Source organism: Mus caroli, unplaced genomic scaffold (genome assembly GCF_978045245.1).
Source record: "Mus caroli unplaced genomic scaffold, Mus_caroli_1 scaffold_2, whole genome shotgun sequence".
Lineage (NCBI taxonomy): Eukaryota > Metazoa > Chordata > Mammalia > Rodentia > Muridae > Mus > Mus caroli.
Genome location: NW_028227257.1, coordinates 155,426,811 through 155,451,814, shown reverse-complemented (window position 1 = coordinate 155,451,814; position 25,004 = coordinate 155,426,811). Strand labels below are relative to the sequence as shown.

At 48.1% G+C, this 25,004-nt stretch overlaps 1 protein-coding gene across 7 annotated transcripts in view; it reads right to left on the bottom strand.

The window, feature by feature from the left end:
• Nucleotides 1–7,165: 7,165 nt before the first annotated feature.
• Traf2 (TNF receptor associated factor 2) overlaps nucleotides 7,166–25,004 on the bottom strand; it is a 30,944-nt gene continuing 13,105 nt past the window's right edge. For all 7 annotated transcript variants that reach the window (XM_085835101.1, XM_021156435.3, XM_021156438.3 and 4 more), the window contains 8 exons: nucleotides 24,772–24,870; nucleotides 18,296–18,457; nucleotides 16,205–16,279; nucleotides 15,446–15,520; nucleotides 13,117–13,398; nucleotides 12,595–12,772; nucleotides 8,592–8,740; nucleotides 7,166–7,925 (listed from right to left, as the gene is read on the bottom strand). In XM_085835101.1, the coding sequence (XP_085691227.1) occupies nucleotides 7,707–7,925; nucleotides 8,592–8,740; nucleotides 12,595–12,772; nucleotides 13,117–13,398; nucleotides 15,446–15,520; nucleotides 16,205–16,279; nucleotides 18,296–18,457; nucleotides 24,772–24,870 (1,239 nt within the window). In that variant the 3' untranslated portion in view covers nucleotides 7,166–7,706. The remainder of the gene's footprint in view (nucleotides 7,926–8,591; nucleotides 8,741–12,594; nucleotides 12,773–13,116; nucleotides 13,399–15,445; nucleotides 15,521–16,204; nucleotides 16,280–18,295; nucleotides 18,458–24,771; nucleotides 24,871–25,004) is intronic.

The window sequence follows — 25,004 nt, the reverse complement described above, 5'->3', positions numbered from 1 at the left end:
AACACACAATAGACAGATAAGACACAGCAGCCCCAGTGTCTCTCGGCAGGCCTGAACAGCAGCAGCACTGTGCTCAGGCAGTCACTAGGTAAAACAAGGTCACAGAGATAGAAGGCCTCCATGCACGTGTCCTCTGGTCCCTGAGATGGGCAAGTGGTCAAGCATGCAGGAGACAGAGTGGAGATGCTGAAGGGAATGGGTCACATCTCAGGTGCCACGGGTGGGAAGCTGACACCAGGATGGGATGAGATTTCATCACGACACTAAGAATTTACCACGTATGGATTGTACAGCTTAAGATGTATGCATTGCTTATTTTTGAAAACCTTTCCATTTAATTACTTTTGGATCTCAGAATTCATCTAAACCCTACACCTGTGAAGACAAATGAGAAACAATATACCTAACTGTCACATGAGAAACACTGTCATGACAAGAGATCACAACAGAAAACTGTCATGATCTGATGTTAGCAGAGAATTTTGAAAGGGTTAGGGAGATATTTCCGTTGGTAAAGCATTTACAAGGCAAGTGTAAGGACCTGAACCCAATCACTCAATCTCCAGAAGTACACACACACACACACCAAGCTGGGAGAGCCCTGGGTGGCTGTGGTAGTGCACACTCCGGAGGAAGGGGCAGTCAGATTTCTAAATTCATGGCCAGTCAGGTTTATAGAGTGAGTTCCAGAGGGGCTACACAGAGAAACCCTGTCTTGAAAAACAAAATGAAACAAAACAAAACAGGCTGGAAGTGGTTGTGTGTGCTCATGATTCCACCACCAGGGACACAGAGACAGGTGACTCCTACTGTTTATTGGCCAACCTAGCCTACTCAGCATTCCAGGCCAGTGAAAGACTTGGTCTCAAAAAAAAAAAAAAAAAAAAAAAAAAAAAAAAAAAAGTGATTGGTGCCTGAGGAAACCTAAACATGTCTCTCCCCAGAAGTACGTGTTATGCATGCTTGTGCGACACACAAATTTGAGACAAGACACTGAAAACATAACCTACACAGAGCACTGCTAAACATCTCATCAAATCTAAAAGCTTTCCCTACAGAACAGACACAAGATGAAAAGATAAAGCTAAAAAAAAATTCCAAATAAGTTATGTATTCAACCAGACTTGTATCCAGAACAAAAGTCTTAAGCTCAACCTAAGAGAATATGCAACTTAAAAATAGGTAAAACACATGGTAATTTAAAGCATGGCAAGACATGACATGCTGGTTAGGGGCTATACTGAAAACACACTGTGAGGCCCAAGTGCTATTGGGGCTGTGGGGCAACAAGAGTGCAGCTTGCAGGGTACTTCACTGGGGACACAGCCACATTTAAAATAAATTCGCCAAACCAGGGGTGGTGGCATAACCTGTAGCCCCAGCTATTCTGGAGGCTGAGGGAGAGGAGCCACTGAGTCTGAGATCAGACTGGGCAACACAGGAAGCCTATCTCAATAAGCAAAGGGATGAGATGAAATGTATTCTCTATGGGGCATGGTACTCTAACCCAGTACTAGGGAGTCTAAGGCTCTGGACAGTAAGACCCTGCAACAACAACAACAAAAAAATGTATTTAGAGCCTGGAGGCACACCTCAGGGAAGAGCTCACCACAGCATCCCAGAATTCAGTGGGCAGAAGCAGGCAGAACTCTGTTTGAAGCTAGTCTGGTCCAGAGTGAGTTCCCGGAAAGCCAAGGCTACAAGGTGAGACCCTGTCCCTAAAATAGATGATAGATAGGTAGACAAACAGAATCCCAGCACTGCACAGATCTGGTGCTGTGCCTACAATTCTGGCATTTGAGAGGTGTCTCAAAAATAAACCAAGTCATATGAACTTGACACATGACCTAGCAGCTCCACTCTTAGGGTAAACGTTTGAGAAACGCTGCTTGCCTCATGACAATCCCAAAACACCGATGTCACCCTGCAAAACACCTGAAAACCACCCAAGTAAGCTCCCACAGGTGAGCAAAGTGACTCACTCACACAGCGGGACTAGCCTGGGAAGGAAACACATTGAACAGATTTTTTTTCTTTGAAATCTCATTATATAGCCCTGCCTGGCCTGCACTTGCTATGCAAAGCAACCTAGACTTGAACTCACAGAATCCAGCTGTGTCTCTGCCTCCCAAGGGCTAGGATTAAAGGTGTGTGCCATCATTCTCTGATACAGAATGTTCTTTAAAAGGAAAACCTGAGTGTGCTCAACAGTTTGATGTCCACGTGGCACAAACTAAAGTCACCAGTAAGCAACACCCCTCATAGCCTCTGCATCAGCTCCTGCCTCCAGGTTCCTGCCTGTACTGGCTGGTTTTGTGTCAACTTGACACAGCTGGAGTTATCACAGAGAAAGGAGCTTCAGTTGAGGAAATGCCTCCACGAGATCCAGCTGTAAGGCATTTTCTCAATTAGTGATCAAGGGGGAAAGGCCCCTTGTGGGTGGTGCCATCTCTGGGCTGGTAGTCTTGGTTCTATAAGAGAGCAGGCTGAGCAAGCCAGGGGAAGCAAGCTAGTAAAGAACATCCCTCCATGGTCTCTGCATCAGCTCCTGCTTCCTGACCTGCTTGAATTCCAGTCCTGACTTCCTTCAGTGATGGACAGCAATGTGGAAGAGTAAGCTGAATAAATCCTGTTCTCCCCAACTTGCTTCTTGGTCATGATGTTTGTGCAGGAATAGAAACCCTGACTAGGACACTGCCCTGACTTTGATGATGACCAGTGATTTGGAGCAGGCTGCTTTGGTCATGGCAGTTCATCACAGCAAAGGTAACTAAGACAGGAGGACAGACCGAGGTCCTCGCAGTGCTGGCCGGGCAGGAGGGCTCATCTACATCATGTTTACACTGCACTGCTCATGGCTTAAACTTTTCATCTCTTCACCAGGAAGAAAATCTGATTTTATTAATGATGTTTAAAGATACTGATTATTTTAGCTGTATAAGGAGACAGACCAAGTAGTGGTGTTTCATCCAGGTGACAGGACTTGAAGTGCCAGAAAAGACTCTGATCCACACATAGAAAAAAAAAAAAGAAGAATCATCAGGAAGGAGGCCAGCCCATGCCTGCAGTCTCAGCACTCAGGAGAATCTCACAAGTCTGAAGTTATCCTGCTCCCATCTACAGTTTCAGGTCAGCCATGGCCACACTGAGACTGAGCCAAAGAGGAGCAAGGGGGAAGCAAAGAAAGAAAGAAAATGAGGGCAGGGGCTGTAAAGTACCCACTTAACAGCTCCATCTTCCAGGAATCCCACACCCTCTTCTGTCCTCTCCAGGCACCTGCATACAGACCCACGTACACAAAAGAATAAAACCTTTAGAGGCTGAAGAAAAAGAAGCTAACAGCGTGTGTTCTTTCAGAGGACACAGGTTCAGTTCCCAGCAACCACCAGGTGGTTCACAATCACTTGTAACTACAGTTCCAGGGATCTGAGATCCTCTTCTGGCTTCCTTGGGCACCAGGCATGCACATAGTACATATACATACACACCAGGCAGATATGCACATAGTACATATACATACACAGCAGGCATGCACATAGTACATATACATACATGAATACATGCATGCACTAACACATACATCTGGGTGTGTTGGTGCTCAGGAGGCATAGGCAGGTGGATCTCTGTGAGTTCAAGGCCAACGTGGCCTACACAGTGAGTTATAGGGCAGCCAGGGCTACATGGAATGATCCTGTCACAGAAGAAAAGTCAAAAACAATTCCTTGGCAGATTATGCAATGGTGTGGCCATGTAAGAGCTTGGCACTTTTTAAAAACAACAACAACAACAAAAACTTTTGTTTTCTTTTTTATTTATTGATTTACTTTAAAAAAAAGATTTATTCATTCATTTTATGTATATGAAGCATTACAGATGGTAGTGAGCCACCATGTGGTTGCTGGGAATTGAACTCAGGACCTCTGGAAGAGCAGTCAGTGCTCTTAACCACTGAGCCATCTCTCCAGCCCTGCACTTTTTTTTTTTTTAATTTTTTCTGAGGTCTGTTTGCATCTTTGTTTATGGCAGGGTTTTTAATGTAGCCAACGCTGAAGCTGGGCGTGGTGGCGCAAGCCTTTAATCCTAGCACTTGGGAGGCAGAGGGGAGAGAGTGATGGCAGACTCTAATGAACTTCAGAATTTCACAGGTACTCACAAATGTGTACACAAGCACACCACACACAGAAAAAATATAATCACAGGTTGGGCAGTGGTGGCTCACACGTTTAGCACTCAGCAGGCAGAGGCAGGTAGATCTCTCCGAGTTCAAGACCAGGCTGGTCTAGACAGAGTTTCAGGACAGCCAGGGATACACAAAGAAAACCTGCCTCACCAGGTGGTGGTGGCGCACGCCTTTAATCCCAGCACTCAGGAGGCAGAGGCAGGCAGATTTCTGAGTTCCAGGCCAGCCTGGTCTACAGAGTGAGTTCCAGGACAGCCAGGGCTACACAGAGAAACCTTGTCTCGAAACAAAACAAAACAAAACAAGAAACCAGCATGTCAAAAGGCATTATGATTCTATTACTATTATCCCAAATGTGCTGATAAGAGGCAGTGGTGTGGTTAGAGAGCAATGATGGTGACTCTAAAATCTGGGGGCCTGTGAGGTGTATGTGTAGGCAGTCCCCTCCCTGGGAGGTGATGCACAGCGATGCACACACCTGCTTATGAGCTGTCTCCAGAGAGCCAGTTTGGCAGAATCCCCCTCTTCCCTGTAGAAGAGGACAATTCAACGTCTGTCTCATTTGACAGCAAACTGACTTACAAGGCATGGCTCAGAAGTTCCTCCCCACCCATGGAAATCAATAGGCAGAGCGCTGACCACCCTCACTCAGCCCCATGTTAGTCCTCCTTGGCCTCACCTTGTGCCTAGGTTCAGATTCTGTCTGTCACAACTCCGCTCCTCACACTGCCCTATGGATTCTGTTGTTTTTGGTTTGGTCTCTTGAGAAAGGATCTCACCGTAGCACTGATTGGCTTGGAACAGATTTCCACCTGCCTCTGCCTATTCGTACCGGGACTAAGGGTGTGTGCCAGCATGCTCAGCCCTGTCCATACCTTTCTATTCTTCCCATTCCAGTTTCAGCTCCTGTGTGCTAGATGCACACACAGTAGGGATGGAACCCAGGGCCTTGAGCATAAGTGTTCCACCACTGTACAACACCCTGGCCCCCTCCATTCCCTTTTAAAGGAAAGAAAACACCTTCAATGTAACAGTCCACCACTCTGGGTTGGAAATCCAGCTGAGTTGCTAGAGAGCTTGCAGGAGGCCTGGAGTGCAATCCCCAGTACCACATTACCCAGGCACGGGGACATGCATTTTTGGTTTTGTTTTGGTTTTTGGAGACAGGGTTTCAAAAATCTGTATAGCCCTGGCTGTCCTGGAACTCACTCTGTAGACCAGGCTGGCCTGGAACTCAGAAATCCGTCTGCCTCTGCCTCCCAAGTGCTGGGATTAAAGACATGCACCACCACTGCCCTGCTAGCTTTGAAATTTTCCACATCAAAAAAGTTCAAACATGGAGCTGGAGAGATGGCTCAGTGATTAAGAGCACTGATTGCTCTCTTCCAAAAATCCTGAGTTCAAATCCCAGCAACCACATGGTGGCTCACAACCATCTGTAATGAGATCTGATGCCCTCTTCTGGTGTGTCTGACCACAGCTACTTAAATATAAATAAATCTAAAAAAAAAAAAAAAAGGTCAAAGGTCAAATACAACCAAGAATCAGTCTTAGATCAAAAATGTTTACAAAGCAGGAAGAAACTAAGTAGAAAAAATGGACACAGCACAATGCCAGGAAGATTTTGCTGGAGGGACCCTGTTATAGCTGTCTCGTATGGCAGAAGTGGATGCTCACAGTCAGCTATTGGATGGAACACAGGGCCCCCAATGGAGAAGCTAGAGAAAGCACCCAGGGAGCTGAGGGGGTCTGCAACCCTATAGGTGGAACAACAATATGAACTAACCAGTACCCCCAGAACTGGTGTCTCTAGCTGCATATGTAGCAGAAGATGGCCTAGTCAGCCATCAATGGGAAGAGAGGCCCCTAGGTCTTGCAAACTTTATATGCCCCAGTACAGGGGAACGCCAGGGCCAAGAAGCGGGAGTGGGTGGGTAGGGGAGCAGGGCGGAGGGAGGGTATAGGGAACTTTCGGGATAGCATTTGAAATGTATATAAAGAAAATATCTAATAAAAAATAAAAATAAAAATAAATTTAAAAAGAGAAAAAAAAAAGAAAAAACAGACAGAAATGGACAATTTCTATAGAGAAATCCTACAACAATAATCCTGGTTAAGATGTCCACTAGAAGCCAGGCGTGGTGGCGCACGCCTTTAATCCCAGCACTTGGGAGGCAGAGGCAGGCGGATTTCTGAGTTCGAGGCCAGCCTGGTCTACAGAGTGAGTTCCAGGACAGCCAGGGCTATACAGAGAAACCCTGTCTCGAAAAACCAAAAAAAAAAAAAAAAAAAAAAAAAAAAGATGTCCACTAGAGTCCTCAGAGAAGTACAACTTACTCCAGAGCCCATGTAAATAAAATGCTTGAGTCCTGCCCACACACTGCGAGGCCCTAGATGTACCCCTCTGCAGAGCAGGCACAACATGTGTAAGAGATAACCAGCTCTTCTGGGTCCACTAGGTGACCGGCAGGCCTAGAACTCACAGGACAGAGGAGAGAAAGGAACAAGATGCACCCTCCACCAGCAAGTTACAGGGCACAGCCAGAGTGAGGTCAGTGTGACACCACGATGACAGCTGTACTGTTTCTGTACCTTTTAAAACCAGTAAATCTGATGTGAAAAGTCAGACAAACTAGGAGCACAACAGTCCACAGGGGACATGAAGGGGTCTAGAGGGCAGTGTCTCCTCCTCCTCCATCACAGCATGCTCGCAGCTGGGCATGCTTGCAGCTGGGCCCGGCAGGGTCCACCTCCATCACAGCATGCTCACAGCTCACACCATGCTGCCCACCACATTTCCTACTGTGCAAACCAGGCAAGGATCCTGAGACAAAGGCCTGGGCAGACTCACAATGGAGTGGTCACTGGGCTTGAAGGATATAAGGAATAGAGGTGGCCAGAATGAGTAAGGCAGAAGTGATGGCCAGAGGGTCACCACTACCAAGACCAGACACAGCAGGAGCCAGATGAACACCACTCGGCACAGTCATCTCAACAGTTTAATCACTTCTCCCCCATACAGGCCACCTGGCAGGGCTGTGCAGCCCAGGCAGGCCCTTCTCCAGTGAGTGCCTATGTGTCAGAGAGCTTCTCTCTTGGGCTACACCCTGCAGGCGCATGCCTTCTCCTGTGCAGCCCCTACCTCTTTTCCAAAGGATGGGGTGGGGAAGGCCAGTCACTTTGTACCTGCTGCAGCTCTTGAGGCTCTCTCTGGAGAGGCCCTTTCTGAGCACCCACCCATGGGTCTCTCCCTTCCCCAGACAGAGGAGACAGCAGGAGCTTTCCTACTGGAAAGCTGAGAAGCTCCCCGGCGGGCTCCACCAGGCCCTTGAGCTCAGTGGACCGTCCAACTGTTTGCCAGCTGAAGACCAACTGGAGGCTTCTTCCTGCCTTTCTGTGTGATGGTGATTGGCTTTAGGCTGAGGCCCTAAAGCATTTACACCAAGCCTGCCCACCTGTGTGTGGCAGGGCCTGGCTGGCCTAATGTGACAGCTCCTCATTGAGCTGCTATTCTTAGTAGGCGTGGCTAGAGTCCTGTTAGGTCCACAATAGCTTTGATGAAGATAGCATCATCCCGCACATAGGAATTCTTGGCCTCCATCTTGGACACAGGGCAGAAGAGGGGGCAGCCACTGGCTATGTTCATGTCACTGACAGGCCTCTGGAAGGAGGACGAGGTTACATCAGGCCTGAATGCGTCGATCACATGCTCCCGGTTGTTATGGTCCAGCAACATCAATGTTACCTGCGAGAAGTCAATCCAGGGAGGGAATAGGCTCATGAGTCACCTGAAACCCACAGCAATCCTGTCCTGCCTCTCCCACAGCAGTGTGCCTAGACAACTGGCCAGTCTAGTCAGCTTCTCATCCAGAAACAACGCATGCCCACGGTGGTACTGCGTGCTCACAGTGCCTGGGAACTGAGGCTAAAGCTTAGTGCTATACACATGTTCCCATGTGCTGTTTCTTTGTAGTGTTCGTCTACTGATTCTGAAGCTTGCTTGGGAAGCAAAGTACTTCACATGAACAGGGGTCTGAGCCGTGATAGCCAGGATCTCTGGGCCTGCTAGTCCTCATCCCTTGCTCTACCTCCTGTACTGGCTTCTAAGGAGAGAGCTGGGCCCTGAGCGGTGAAGGAAAGAGACCATGTTCAGTAGATTCTGCTCTCTGGAGTTTCAATCCCTTAATTAAGGAAGTCCTGGTTTTGAATACTGACAGAGGGGGCTCAGGAGATTTTCAAACATGTGTGGGTCATGAAGCCAATCAGGTGTCAGAATCAGCACTGAGAAATCACTGCAGAACCACAGCCTAATGTGCATGGATTCATACACTGTCTTGGAAACCTGGCCACTTGGAAGCTGTACCCAATGCCACCCTCAGATCCCCTAGAATCCTGGGGCTGCCTTGTATACCTTCTGATTAAAAGGCCACTGCAACAGAGCATCATTGGGGCCTTTCATCACCACGAAGAAGAGAGACAGATGAGTTCCCCGCCCAGTGCCGTCGCCATTCAAGTAGACCCGTAGACACATCTTGTAGCCATATCTGCTTGTGTAGAAGGCTGGAGGTATGGAGACATGTCAGTGAGGACAGGGCAGGACACAGCTCCTTCCCTGCAGCCCACCCTCAGGAAGGGGAAAACAGAAACCATCACACAGCTTTTGCTAAGTATCAAAAAAGGGTTTCCTCACAAAAGAAACCCCCCTCCACCAGGCAGTGGTGGCACACGCCTTTAATCTCAGCACTCGGGAGGTAGAGGCAGGCTGATTTCTGTGTTCAAGGCCAGCCTAGTCTACAGAGTGAGTTCCAGGACAGTCAGGGCTATACAGAGAAACCCTGTTTCAAAACAAAAAACAAACAAACAAACAAACAAACAAACAAAAAGAAAGCCTCCCTCCACCCAGAGACTCTTGCCATGCAGCTCAGGATGGCCTCCAATTTCACTTCTTCAGGAAAGCCATTACTGTGTGCACTCTGTGCAGTCCTACAGGGCGGACCCTGCCAGGGTGTGTGTGGAAACCAAAGAAGAGCTCTGGGAGCTGCTTCTCCTCCCAGCCTTTTGTTTTGGCTTTTTGAGACAGAGTGTCTATGTAGTTCTGGAACACTTTGTAGGCCAGGCTGGCCTCTGCCTTCCTTGTGCACTGATTGCTGCCTGGTCTCTCCTAACATCTATTTTTTTTTTAAAAAAGATATTTACTTACACTTCAAATGTTATCCCCTTTCCTGGTTTCCCCTCCCAAAACCCCTTATCCTCTTCCCCCTCCCCCTGCTCCCCAACCCACCCACTCCTGCTTCCTGGCCCTGGCATTCCCCTACACTGGGACCTTCACAGGACCAAGGGCTTCTCCTCCCATTGATGACTGACTAGCATCCTCTGCTACATATGAGTCCCACTATGTGCACTCTTTGGTTGGTGGTTTGGTCCCTGGGAGCTCTAGGGGTACTGGTTGGTTCATATTGTTGTTCCTCCTATGGGGCTGCAAACCCCTTCAGCTCCTTGGGTCCTTCCTCTAGCTCCTCCATTGGGGACCCTGTGCTCAGTCCAATGGATGGCTGTGAGCATCCACTTCTGTAATTTTCAGGCACTGGCAGAGCCTCTCAGGAGACAGCTATATCAGGCTCCTGTCAGCAAGCACTTGTTGGCATCCACAATAGTGTCCTGGTTTAGTGATTGTCTATGGGATGGCTCCCCAGGTGGGGCAGTCTCTGGATGGTCACTCCTTCATCTCTGCACCACACTTTGTCTCTGTAACTCCTTTCTCCTACCATCCTTAATGTGGGTTCCAGAGATTGAGCTTACAAATCCAGTCAGGCATCTTTCTACGTCCATCCTTTAAAGCTAACTGATAATTTCAATAACCTCAAAGTGACAAAAATGGTGGCAAAAACCCAGTAGCTAGGGTTCTCAACAAGCTATGAAGGGAGATCAGGCCACAGGAACCCTGCTTCAGCAGAAGCATCCGAGAAACAGAAACTGAGAACAGCACAGTCAACATTCCTCAGGCCCTAGAGCAGCGGCTCTCAACCTGTGGCTTGTGACCCCTTAGGACAGCACGTATCAGATATGTACATTATGATCTATAACAGTAGTAAAACTACAGTTATGAAGTAGCAACAAAATCATTGTATAGTGGGGTCAGCACAGCCTGAGGGACTGTAGTGAAGAGGTACAGCACTGGGAGGTTGGGAAGCTCTGGTTCACAGGTAACAAACAACAAACAACAGCCCGGACATGGGAAGGCTGCGTAAGAGGAGACTTGGACGTAGTAACACAAGCTTCCCAACATGAGTTCAGGTTCAGCATGGGCTACATAATGGATCCGAGTCCACCATGAGCTATAGTGTGAAACCATGTCCCAGCACTCAGGAGGCAGAAGCAGGCGGATTTCTGAGTTCCAGGCCAGCCTGGTCTACAGAGTGAGTTCCAGGACAGCCAGGGCTACACAGAGAAACCTGAAACCCTGTCTTGAACCACGCCCCCCCCCAAAAAAAAAACATGTCTCAAAAATTAACAAACGATACACGATCTACGTAACTAGTTGGTTGTGAGGCTGACTGGGTCAAGGAATACCTACGGGCTGGAGCAGCACTACCCCTGAGCGCCTGAGGGCACGTTCTAAGCCACTGTACATGGGTGGTAGACCTGGTGCGTGGGAGCAGCACCCTGGGACAGGTGCAGCCAATGAAACTCAGAACACAAATAACAGAAGAAAATCAAACTGGTCTCTTTGTCCTGAGGTAGGACCTGTCTATAAAGATAGACAGCAAGCTTTTCAGTATTTGGACTCCAGAATTAATACCAGCATCTCCACATAAAGTTGGTCACTGTGGATCTCAGCCTCAGTAATCACAACCCTTAAGAACCCTTAGGCACCTGCCACTGCACACTCTTTAGTGTATGTAGGTCTGCAATGTTCCACCCCATGCCCGTTTGTTAAACATCTGGCGCTGCCTGCAGATGGAGGAACTTTCTAATGTGGGGCCTGAGAGGAGGTGTTTCAGTCACGGGGGTGGGACTTGAAGAAGACAGTGGGCTCTCCACTCATTGCATCCCTCTTTCTTTTGCTTCCTAGCTGGGAAGTGAACAGCTCTGGACCACAGGCTGCTTGCCATGATGTACAGCCATAAGTGAAAAGCTGTGTCCTCTGGGTGGAGAACCCAACAATACAGTCTCAGCTGGCTTCCCAGCAGCTCTCAGCCACACGACAGGACTAACCCATGCTCCACTCACCAGAGCTAAGCCTCTGCAGGCAGTGTCAATACCCGCCTTCCTGTTCCTTGTACCTCTGCCTACTACATGAACCCAACTCACCAACAATATTAAAGCCGACCTTTACACAAACCAGCTTTTGCCTGGCTATGGCCCCAGGAGACTGCTGGAAGGGACTTGGGCTCCTGATGCTGGATCCTTACCAGCCTCACTGTGGAACTCTGTTAACCTGGGCCTGCACACCTCACAAGTTAACATTTACTAAGTCACCTGAGGGGGTGGAAGGCAGTGCCAACATGGACTACCCAACTCTAGAAATCATATCCGGCTCCCAGGCTGCCCACATGTGCCTCTGGTTCCCACCTAAGACACTGGTTTCCTAGTCTCCAGGTTTGTTTACTGCTAGCCCTCACTGAAGCCATGTTACAGAGATGAGTAGAGTGCTCCGTCTTCTCACGCAAGGGCAGGGACCACCAGTGTCAAGGCAAGCCAGTAAGGAGAGGGTCTCCTAAGGGCTTAGCCTTGATCCTAGAACCTCTACTGCAGAGAAGGTTTTGTAAAGGAAGCCTAGAAATAAATGCTGTGCAGGTCACCTTCTGATAGACGATGACTAAGTTATGAAGCAAACTACTGAGCAGGAAGAAGAGGCTAACAAGGGAAAAAGACAAGGCCTGGGCCCTCACACCATCTGTGGGGATCTCAGGGGTACGCCGAAGTCCACAGAAAGGTAGCCACAGTGGTACGGTAAGAAGTGCAAAGCAGGCAGCACAAGGGAAGCAACCATACATAGCCTACAATGACATACCCAGACTCTAGCATGCACGTAGCAGGCCCTGCCAGAGGAGCTCCAGAGCCCCTCCAGAGCCTTGCAGGTGAAGGAGAGTGAGGAACATTCTCACAGGACTCCTGCTTACAGGAAATACTAATGCTCAATCCAGTTGGGCAGGAGTCAGACAAGCTTGAAGCTGTGACCCAGTTTGCAAAGGTCTGTTTTCCATTATCCACTCTAAAGCCACCATGCTCATCTGCAGGGGACAAGGGGCATACTCTGCACATCTAACCTGGCACCCCATAGCTCCTCATGCCTAACTCCCAGGAAGCGTTAGATGCAGACACTCCTGGTGCCAGCTGAGCATGTGCCCTGCCCCAGCTAGGGAGCCATTCTGTTGGGCCTCTGAGGCTGATGGGAAGAGCACAAATGGCACCTGGGGAGAAGATAGCCGGTGTCCGGCCAGCTACGGCTTCCTGACGCTTTCTGGTGAAGTCAGAGATCTTCCAGATGAAGACCCCATCATAGGTGGATACTTCCAACTCGGAGACCTTCTGCTCCAGGTCAGCCATGGCCAGGTCCTTGAGGCCAATGCTCCTCTCCAGCTGTTGCACCTGCAGAGCAGAGACCACTTAACTCTGTCATATGGTGTGGCCCTGAGCCCCCTCCTCCCCCACTGCTAGCCTCTGGAGTCTTTTCTGTCCCCAGGGTTAGGAACAGGTTCCAAGTTCACATGGACGGCTCTGGATGTACATGCACCCGGGAGCTCCACAGCCCCAGCACAGTGTCATGACTGATGCTGTACCCTCCTAGGACAAAATCAAATGCTCTGACTGAGCCTCACAGAGTATAAGATTCAGAAAGCAGATGGCCAAAGCCCAAGTCATGCAGTGTAGACAGGTTTGACACTGCCCAGGCTCCAAAGATCCAGGACTTACTATTCCAGCTAAGTACAAACCTTGTTACTCAGGGCCTCAATCTTGTCCTGGTCTAGCCGGTGCTGCCGGCTACAAGCCTCTGCAGTCACTGCTACCCTCTCTACTTCACGGTTCAAGACGCAGACGATGTTCTCAAAGGTGGCTATCTTCTGCTCCAAAATCTGGCACCGCTGGAGTAGCTCTGGCCCCACCTGGTTCAAGGTTCCCGGGGAGGCCTGGGCCTCCAGGAATGAGCTCAGCAGTAGGGCTAGGTGTTCCCGTAGCCGCTGCACCTCATGATCCTGCAGGTTCTCAGTCTCCACCTGTGGGACAGGACAAGCAGCTCTTGGCATGGTGTCTGTACAGAACTAGCCTGGACAGTGCGGTACCACGAGCCACACTGGACTGACATCCATTAGGACATGTGCTTCTCTCTCAGGATGTGAGCACTCAGCTACCGCTCCAGCACCATGCATGTCTGCCTGCCTGCCTACCTTGCCTGCTCCCGTGCTGCCCACAATGATGGACACTTGGGAGGCCGAGGCAAGCAGATTTCTGAGTTCGAGGCCAGCCTGATCTACAGAGTGAGTTCCAGGACATCCAGAGTTACATACACAGAAAAACCCTGTCTCAAAAAACAAAAGTACAAAACAAAACAAAAAACCCCAAACAAACAAAACAAAAAAACAAACCCAGGGCTGGAGAGATGGCTCAGTGGTTAAGAGCACCAACTGCTCTTCTGAAGGTCCTGAGTTCAAATCCCAGCAACCACATGGTGGCTCACAACCATCTGTAATGAGATCTGACTCCTCTTCTGGTCCATCTGAAGACAGCTACAGTGTACTTAGATATAATAATAAATAAATCTTAAAAAAAAAGACAGCAGCAGTGTACTCACATAAAATAAATAAATAAATCTTTAAAAACAAAGCAAAACAAAGAACAAACAACAAACAAAAAACAACAAACCCAACCTCAAGCAAAACTAGGGATGGCTTGGCATGTAGATGCTGTCCGCAAGCCTGATCATATGTTGGAAGGACAGAGTCCTTCTAAAAGCTTCTTCTGGTTTCATGTGCATGCTGCCATGGCTTATGTACCCACAAATGTAATAAAAAATAAAAATCATAACAAAATAAAATAATTTTACAAAGACACTCAAAACGTAAGTAAACAGAAAGCAAGACATCTGTGTTCCCAGTGGGGGCACAGCTGCCTGGACGACAGGGGACATAAGCAGGTGACCCTGCACCTCCTGGGCAGGCACTAGTCAGCTTAGTGGCTTCCTCAGCTTAGGTCAGCAAGGTTCCCACAAACAAGGTCAGAGACGAACTGGAGCTCCCCACAAACTGAACACGCACAGATCCTAGGCTCAAGGTTACAGCAGCTCCGTTTCCTGGTAGCTTCTTTTTTTTTTTTTTTTTTTTTAAGATTTATTTATTTATTACATGTAAGTACACTGTAGCTGTCTTCAGACACTTCAGAAGAGGGCTCCAGATCTCGTTACGGATGGTTGTGAGCCACCATGTGGTTGCTGGGATTAGAACTCTGGACCTTCGGAAGAGCAGTCGGGTGCTCTTACCCACTGAGCCATCTCACCAGCCCCTCCTGGTAGCTTCTAATCTACCTTCTGCAGGGAACTCAGCTGCCTTGAAATGGCGGCTGTAACTCTCCCCACCACTCCATACAAGAGAGCAGAGACGCCCTGCCCCAGACACGGCATCCTCAGCTTGCCTCCTCCTCTTCCCCTGAATGTTCACATCCTATAGGCCCACTGTGGACCAGCACATGTTCATGCGTCATGAAAGGACATGGGGGCTCCCACTGTACAGAGAAAGAAATAGCCTGTGACAGGCTGAATATGAAGGGGCAAGATAGGCTAATACATAAAGCCTGTGTCCAGGCAGGAGATGATGAGGTGACAAGATAGCAGTTGGAGGGACAGGATCCATCTGCCAACAGCCAAGGATTTGTCAGCATGCATGTGAAATATGACACAAGAGGAAGATCTGCCAGACCTCTGGGCACGGGGACTTTGGCTAGGCAGCTGAGCTAAAGTGTATTCTCCTTTCATGGGAGAGATGGGAAGAAGTAGATGGCAAGAACACAGAAGACCAAGGTGTAGCTCTAAGGCCTCCACTAGGCATTCCGGGAAGTGCAAGGTGCCAGGAGCACATATACTTGTGTGTTCTTAGATCTCAAGAGGGCAAGCCTGGACACCTGAGGGCAGCAAGAAGGGGTGCTGAGAGATAGCCAGGAGAGATAACAGAGAGGTGGAAGAACGTAGGAGGAGCCAGAGCTGGAGACTGTTTATCATAAGGGAAAGACCCACCCAGGTTCCTAGTCCCTAAGAGCAGCCCCATGGCTTACCATCTCTGAACAGCCAACTGTGTGGAATCTGCAGAGAACCCGGCATTTGCTGCATGCTCTAACATGGTCCTGAAACTGGAAGGTAAGAAGAATGAAGTTACCAAGGGTTACGACAGACAGACAGACAAACAGACACACACACGAAACTCATTATTTGGAGTAACTAAGTCTATGTCCTTAGGCCAGTCTTTTGTACTCAACTCAAAAATAAATCCTCTTATTTCTTTGTGGTGAGAGGTGTACTTCTGTCATCAAGAGGGAAGTCCAGCTCAATGGGAGAAAGCTTTGAAGCCCTGAATTCCAACCCCACACTACACCCCCACAAAAAGGAACTTGCCCAACAGTAACAATATAAACCAGGATTATGGGTGTATGCCTATAATCCCAGCACTCTGCAGGTGGAGACAGGAGGATCAGGAGTTCAAGGTTATCCTTAGCATGCATTAAGTTCCAGGCCAGCCTGGGCTACGTGAAATTCTGGTAGAGGGTGGGGTGGTGGGGAACATCAGACATGGTGAAACATGATGTTAAGGCAAATCTCCATGACTTTAAGGCCAGCCTTGTCTCCAGTGCAGTTTCTAGGCACTCAGGGCTATTAGTAAGACCCCTGCCTCAAAACAAATGAACAGCAAAAAAATTCAAATGAATATTGGCGGACAAGCCACCGTGCCCAAGAACATGCCCATCCTAGCAATAGCACAGAGACCTCACTCTGCGGCTTCTGGCCATAAACCACCCCACTGGAAGCAAATGCTTTACCTTCTCCCGAGGGATCTTCTTCTTGCCACAGCCATCACAGGTTAAGGGAAACTTGGGGCAGACCTCATAGTGTACCTTAAAGAGAAACAGGAACATTAGTTGGGGATGCCAACATCAGGACAGGGAAGTAGAGGAGGAGGGGAGACAGGAAGTAGTGAAGATGGCAGCCTGCACCTAGGAGAAGCCTGATATGCTCATGGTCCCTCTGACTCTCTTGAGAGTTGTGATTAACCCTGAGTGAGAGCCTACAGGCACCCTCACAACTGCAGACTTAAGACTTCTCCCTCTGTAACCTCCAGGAAACACAAAAGGGACCAAGGAACACCATCTTCCAACACCTGACTAGAACAAAGGAGCCATGTAGAGATCAAAATGACTACAGCACTTTGTTAGCACTATCCTGTCCTCACATGGCCCCAAGGCACAGCCAAACTTCCCTGAGGAGAGACCCTGATAAACCACTACAGAGCACCCAACATCCAATATCATACAACAGAAGAACAGTGCCAACACCCAAGATGTGGAAAGCAAATCGGCAGGCAGCTAAGAAAGAGAAGTTGACGTCTCCGCCTCCAGCAAACCTGAGTGATGGTTACCTTCTCACAGTGAGAATGTGGACAAGCCAAGAAAGGGACACAGCAAACACTGTTACATTTTAGATATGCTCTGGCATATCTAAAGATCTATGTGTTGAAGGATTGGTCCCTAACATAGGACTACACGTGGGCATGTGATGAAATCTAAGAGGTGGGGTCATATGAAAATTCCTTAGGCCACTGGGCACATGTCCTCACAGTCCCATCCTCTCAGTTCAAAGTTAAGGTACACCTTTTCTCTGTGGAAGGTGACCATTTCAGACCCTTGTTCAAGTGATGGCACATTGCTACCGATAATGCACCCTGAACTCCATAGATGAAATGAGAACCTGTCTTATAAGATCTAATCGGATCTGCTCATTAACAGTCTAGAGAAGTGACACATAGCTGCTGTTTTCTCTGCCTTCTGTGCTTCAACTTTTCTTGTCATTTGGAGAGAGGTGGGATCATGACAGGGTCTTACCATCCAGTTCAGGCTGGCCTCAACCTCCTGAGGACTGTGATTATAGGCACCAATTCACCACACTCAGGTAGGTCTAAAATACCTGACAATTCTTTTAGCCCTGTAAGGTGGCAGAAGTCATTAATCCCAGCATTTTAGAGCAGAGACACAAGGATCTCGGTAAGTCTGAGGCCAGCCTGGTCTACATAGCAAGTTCCAGTTCAGGGAAGGCTACAGGTGAGAACCTGTCTCAAAATATACATGTTCTAGATTTATTTATCTTGTGTATATGAGTGTTTGTTTGCCTGGTGCACAGAGAAGAGAGAAAAGGGCTCTCGTAGAACTGGTGCTATGGGATTGTTGTTAGGCACCTTGTAGGTGCTGGGACCTGAACCCAGGTCCTCTGACAGAACAATAAATATTTTTTTTTGTTTGTTTTGTTTTGTTTTGTTTGTTTTGTTTTGTTTTGTTTGTTTTGTTTTGTTTTGTTTTTCGAGACAGGGTTTCTCTGTATAGCCCTGGCTGTCCTGGAACTCACTTTGTAGACCAGGCTGGCCTTGAACTCAGAAATTCGCCTGCCTCTGCCTCCTGAGTGCTGGGATCAAAGGCATGCGCCACTGTGCCAGGCTTCAATAAGTATTCTTAGCTGCTAGCCATTTGTACATCCTCTTTAAAAATTCTTTTCCTGAATTTTTTGTATTTTATAAATCACTTTTTGTTTTTTGTTTTTTCGAGACAGGGTTTCTCTGTGTAGCCCTGACTGTCCTGGAACTCACTCTATAGACCAGGCTGGCCTTGAACTCAGAAATCCGCCTGCCTCTGCCTCCCAAGTGCTGGGATTAAAGGTGTGCACCACCACTGCCTGGCTATAAATCACTTTTTAAAGTAAGTCAGTACTAATTACCCAGTTCCACCAAAAACCTTCTCATCTCCATGACGCTATGGAGAGAAATATGAAGAAGTTAAGCAAACTTCAACCATGGCAGTAAATGCTAGGCGACTGCCCGTGCTGTGGATACTGCCTCCTAGGCTGCCCCGCCCCGCCCAGCTCACCTCCAGGTCCACGTGGCTACAGGGTGCTCTGCAGTGCTGGCAGCTCAGGCTCCTTTTGGGGCATTCCTGCTCAGTGTGGTGCTCCTTCTCGCTGAGGCGGATCAGGCCTTTACATGCAGGACACTCTGTCAGCAGGAATGGGCACTGTCCTTCGTGGCAGCTCTGGCAACAAAAGAAGTAAATGAAGATAGCATGCAGACATGCAGGTGGCCACAGCATATGCAAGTGGCTTGCTGTCCATGCTGTCCAGCCTGCCCATCATGGAGTCTGCCCCCTCAGAACCACTGTATAGACACAGGCCACTGTATCCTCTCTCACTTTCAGAAACCAAGGATGCTGACTCCTAGCTGTGCTAGACTGAGCTGCTTCATTACAGCTGCTCTCTAGTGAGTGACACCCCCAGGACACCCAACTCTTCAACCATACACACCCGGGCACCTCACCCCACCCCCATATCAGCTTCTGTGGTGATCTGAATAGGTATGGCCCCCATAAACCTATGTGTTTGAATGCTTGGCCAGTAAGGAGTGGCACTATTAGGAGACGTGGCCTTGTTGGAGGAAGGATGTCACTTTGGGGGCAGGCTTTGAAGTCTCCTATGCTCAAACTATGCCTGCCTAGTGTAACAGAGCCCCCTTCTGCTACCTGTGGATCAAGAGACAGATGTCTGCCTGCATGCTGCCATGTTTCCCACCATGACAATTAGGGACTAAATTTCTGAACTGTAAGCCAGACAGCTCCCGACTAAGAGCAAGCCCCCAATGAAATGTTGTCCTTTATAAGAGTTGCCTGGGTCGTGGTGTCTCTGCACAGCAGTGGACCACTAAGACACTGGTCACCAGAGGAACATGGCATTAGCAATTTGTTGGCTAAGCTATCTTTTTGTTTTCTTCCCTATACTATTGGGGGGGGGGGTGTGACAGGGTTTCTCTATATAGTCCTGGCTGTTCTAGAACTCTCTCTATAGACCAGGTTGGTCTTGAACTCAGAGATCTGCCTGCCTCTGCCTCCTGAGTGCTAGGACTAAAGATGTGTACCATCCATGCCTGGATGGTCTACATTAAGCACACAGGTCAGTATAGGAAGCACACTCGGTGCTGTGTAGCCTCCATTGCTCATCCACAGAACTCTCTTCTTCCTAAGTGCTAACTCTATCTCCATGCACAGACTCCTCCACCCCTGGAAACCTTCACCACTGTCTCTCTCTTGCTATGGTCTTGTGTGTGGTGTGTGTGTGTGTGTGTGTGCGTGTGTTTGGAAGCAGAAGACACAGAGCGAACTACAGAGGAGGAAAACTTCTAGGAGAAGGTTAATAGGTAAGAGGCAAGTTCCTGAGGCTGAGACACAGTCCAGTAGGTGAGAAAAGACCCAACAGCAGGGCCATAAAGATCAAATTAGCTGTTCAGAGTTATCCGAACAACTCTGGAGGAAGGTTGTTCTAAGAAGACAACAGGGTGAGAGGCCCTCAATCAAATCCTAGGAAGGAGGTGGGACTGTAGTCGGGAAAAGCAGAAGTGGTGCATTCAGTCTAAGTGCTTGGCAAGCCCAAGCTAGGACACATCAAGGCTTAGACAACCACACTAACGCTCCAGCCCAAGGGGCTCCGTGTGCCATGATCCTGTAACTCCTTGAGTGTGCAACAACTAGCTATTAAACAAGCACAAAGAGGGACCTCAGCCAGGCGTGATGGCACATGCCTTTAATCCCAGCACTTGGGAGGCAGTGGCAGGCGGATTTCTGAGTTTGAGGCCAGCTTGATCTACAAAGTGAGTTCCAGGACAGCCTGGGCTACACAGAGAAACCCTGTCTCGGGGGGTGGGGGGGGGGGTGGGGAAGGGCCTCAAGCTATTATGCTATAACAGTTTACAGAAGGTAAGACTAATGTACAAAAACAGTTAAGTTGGGGCTAGAGAGATGGCTCAGTGGTTAGGAACACTGACTGCTTCTCCAGTTCAATTCCCAGCAACCACATGGTAGCTCACAACCATCTGTAATGGGATCTGATGCCCTCTTCTGGTGTGTTTCAAGACAGCTACAATGTACTCATATACATTAAATAAATAAATAGTATTTGAAAAAAATTAGTTAAGTTACTATAATTTAACTAAAAGGCTACTTATGACTTGGGGCTGGGGAAATGGCTCAGCTGACGAAAGTACATCCCACACAAACATTAAGACCTGGGTTTTGACCCTCAAACCTCCTATTTTAAAAAGTCACGTATAGCAGTGTGCTCCTGTAATTCCAATGTTGGGTAAACAAAGATAGGAGGACCCTCAGGTAAGATGGCCAGGCATCCTAGACTAAGTGCTGGGCTTAGGCCAATAGGAAACTATCTTAGTAAAGTGGATGGCTCCTGAGAAATGACACCCAATGCTAACCTCTGGTCTCCAAATGCTCATGCACACATGCGCAGCCACATGGACACACACACACACACACACACACACCCAGGCACACACACACTACACAAAGCTGTAATATGGTAGAAGAAAGCCTAGAATGCACAAAACCCTGGAGTTAATCCTCTATACTAAAAAATAAACAAGATAAATGACAAGGCAGCTTACATTTGCTTTGAAGTAATCCTCAAAGGCCAACTCGGGCTGAGAGACAGCTGACAGAAGTTCTGGAGGCCCAGGAGCCTAGCACTGACTTGGCTCTCAGTCCTCTGCTCAGAGTTTCTCTATATTTCTCATACTGTTTTTTTGAGACAGGACCTTATGCAATCCATTCTCTGAAACCTGGATTCTGACAAATTTCAATAAAATGTTTCTCTCCTGGGATAGGTGAGGCTCAGTGGGTGAGTGTGTGCTTTGTGTGTTCATGGCCCTGTGTTCCATGCCCTGCACTGGCTGCTTCAAATCCCAGCTAAGCTCAGAACCTGAGAGTGACTTGAATATTCACTCAATACTCCAGGCTGGCAGGCCACCAAACCCCAGAGATGTTCCTGTCTCTGCTTCTTCAACTTTGAGATTACAGGCGTATGCTGCTGTACCTGACTTTTTTCGATGAGTCCTGGGGGAGACCAGGGAATGAATGCTTGTCCTCAGGTCCTGACCACAAAGGATTACAGAAGACACACTTGTAACAACATACTCAGGCAACAAGGACAAAGCTCAAACTCCCCTCCCCTAGCAGACACAATCTAAATATATCAGCATTTATTCAAGCAGAATTCAAATTTAACATTTTAAGAAAATATAGTTGTTAAAACTGAAATTTGGGGGGGTGGGGGTGGTTAGGTGTGGTTGAAAAGGGTCTCACTATATACCTTTGCCTGGTCTGGAATTCACTGTGTAGACTCTAACGATGGGCTGGAGAGAGAGCTCAGTGGTTAGAAGCACTTGTTGCTCTTGCAGCAGACTCAGGTTCAACCCCCAGCTCCCACATGGTGGCTCACAGCCAACCTTAAGTCCAGTTCTAAGGGAGCCAGTTCCCTCTTCTGGTCCCTCTTTGGACACCAGGTATGCAAGTGACGCACATATACACATACAGATAAAAGCCCATACACATAAAATAAATAAATGTGAAAAGCAAGTCCACGATGAGGCCATGCCGACCGGCACACCTGCCTTCCCAGTGTCAGCTGCCCCCTGGAATCTGTAGTCTGGCTGGCCTGGAACTCACTATGTGGGAACCAGGCTGGCCTGGAACTCACTATGTAGGGACCAGGCTGGCCTGGAACTCACTATGTAGGGACCAGGCTGGCCTGGAACTCACAGAGATCTGGCAGCCTTTGCTTTCCCTAGTGCAGCACCAGGCCTTGCCTTCAGGACAACAGACTTTAAAACAGCTTTCAATTCATCTTCAGAATGAAAGACATCATCATAAAGGAAAACAGAGCCAAAGGCTAAGCAGGATTTTTTTTCCATCTTTCAAATATTTTAAATAATTTAAACCATAAAAAAATGTTTTACCAGCACTCGGGAGGCAGAGGCAGGCGGATTTCTGAGTTCGAGGCCAGCCTGGTCTACAAGGTGAGTTCCAGGACAGCCAGGGCTACACAGAGAAACCCTGCCTCGAAAAACCAAAAAAAAAAAAAAAAAAATGTTTTAGTTACAACCTTAGTTTCCAGTGAAAGCTAAGAAATAAAGAGACTTGTGACAGGCAGAAGAGAAGATTATCTGTGGTAATGACGGCACAAAGAGGGTGTAATTTCTTCTCTGGCTTGTGACATTTGCCACCAGCGACAAGTTTTTATCAATAAAATCAGCTAAGGCTGAGCTGTGCCTGCCCTCCCATGTGACCAAACCCAACTCATCTCAGGGACTTTCCAGAGCTCTCAAAGGGTGCAGCCAGGGACTTTCCACCCTGCATGCCTACAAAGCCACATGGCACCAAGCCCATGGCCTGGCTGCAGTCCCTGGCCATCAGTCAGAGGCCCACACAGTCACTGACCTACAGTACCACAGGCCTGGAGGCAACAGAAATCTTGGTGGAATCTAAAGCCTACCACAGGCCTGGGAAGAATTATTCCACTTGCCCCAGGGGTCTCTCAAAACACCTTCAAGAGCAAACAGGTTCTATAGGCCTCCATGCCCTACACCCATATTTTCCTGCATCCACCCAATACACCAAGCATGTCACTTCCCTAGGAGCCATCTCTTTCACAGACAGCACTAAGCATTTCATTTTAAGGATACAGTGTGGACTATGACTCTTGATCAGGTCCTGACACCATGCTAGAAAAAACCGAGTTTCTTGTTCACCCAAGTGAAGCCCAAACTGCTCAGCTAGAGACTGAAGCCCAAGGCCTGAGATCACAAAGTGTGACCAGTCAACAGGTCACGGGACACAAGAGGCAGGCATAGGGAAGACAAGGCCTCACTAGCAGCCTGGGCCACCTTTGAACACATGGTCCTCCTGTCTCAGCCTTCTAAGAATAGTGATTTTAGGTGTGCATCACCATGTCCAGCGGAATCAAAAACTTCTTTGAAGGTTGTTGACTAGAGCAACAAGAGGAATGAGAAACTTGGTGGACTGGAGGGGTGTCACTTAACCAAGTGGCCTCTGTAATGCAGGTTTAACTCAAGATGCCTAAAGGTGACATACTTAAAAAAAAAAAGCTCATGCTAATGTTCACACTACACTGGTCCCTTTCATAGACCACCTCTTCCTCTTGGCCTTCTAGATGTCTTTCTGTGACCAAAACAAATATACCCATTACTTACATAACTTCCAGAGTCAACACAATTCACAGCAAGAAAACTCTTGTGAGTGAGGGAGGGTAGTGCATGTCTTTAATCCCAGAACTCAAGAGGCAGAGGCAAGTGGATCTCTGAATTCCAGGACAACAAGGGCTATAGAAAGACTGACTCAAAAGAAATAGAAAACAAATAACAATAGAGAAATCCCTGGTGGGTATGATATACACCACAGACTCCCACTGAGCTTAAAAGCTGCAGCTTCCTGCAAAAAACGAAAATTCTGCAGCCAAAGCAACACAATGGTGTTCCCAAGGCCAGCCTGGCGCTAGCTTCTTACGTAAGGCACTCCCGTCCTACTGTACCTCTGGGGAACTGGAGTAGGAAACTAAGACGTGGAAAGAAGTGACAGACTTATGGAACAGGCCTACCCGCACTATTTAGGTTTCAAAAGGGTACTCTTTAAACAAAGAAAGAAAGAAAACAAAACAAAAACAAAATTCGCTAGGTAGCCCAGCTAGCCCGAAACTCAGCATTCTCCAGCCTCACCTTCCCAAGTGCTGGGGTCACGGGCATACTCAGAGAAAGAAAAAGGCCCTTCTTTTCCTTTCTTTTCTGTTTTTTCGAGACAGGGTTTCTCTATGAAGTGATGGCTGTCATGGAACGTTCTCTGTAGACCAGGCTAGCCTCAAATTCAGAGATCGGCCTGCCTCTGCCTCCCGAGTACTGGCATTAAAGGAGTGTGCCACCATGGCCAGCTCTGAGGAGGAACTTGTTTCACATACATTGGCCAGGCCAGTTCTAGCAAGACTAGAACATGGCTTCTATGAGAAATGTTTTGTAGGGGTTGAAGAGATGACTCAAAAGCATGGGAGCTGGAGAGATGGCTCAGCGGTTAAGAGTACCATCTGCTCTTCCAGAGGGCCTGAGTTCAATTCCCAGCAACCACATGGTGGTTCACAACCATCTGTAATGGGACTGGATGCTCTCTTCTGGAGTGTCTGAAGACAGCAACAGTGTACTTATATAAAATAAATAAATAAATAAATCTTTAAAAAGAAGAAGAAGAAGAAGAAGAAGAAGAAGAAGAAGAAGAAGAAGAAGAAGAAGAAGAAGAAGAAGAAAGTTAGGAGCACTGACTGCTCTTCAGAGGACCCAGCTCAATTCTCGGTAGGCAGCTCACAGCTGTCCATAATTTCAGTTCCAGGGGTCCAATACACTTGCATAGACATACATGCAAGCAAACCACACATGCATAGAAATAAATTATTTTTTAAAGCCCACTGCTGGAGACTCAGCCACTGGGCCAGAACAGAAATGTCCATCTACCTCGTATTCTTTCAAGGTCCCCTTCCAAGTGCATCCATCATTGGGACAGACAGCTGGCAGGCTCTCCACCTCTCTGCGGGCAGCGTTATCTGGAAAGGCCTGGAACAGGAATGTCCTTGGGTTACACCCTCTCCCAGTACCCGACTGTCTATGAAGCAACATCTAGATCAGAGACCCTACCCAAAACTAGCTGAGCCACCCTTTTCAGCCAGCACGTGGGGCAGAAGGACCAG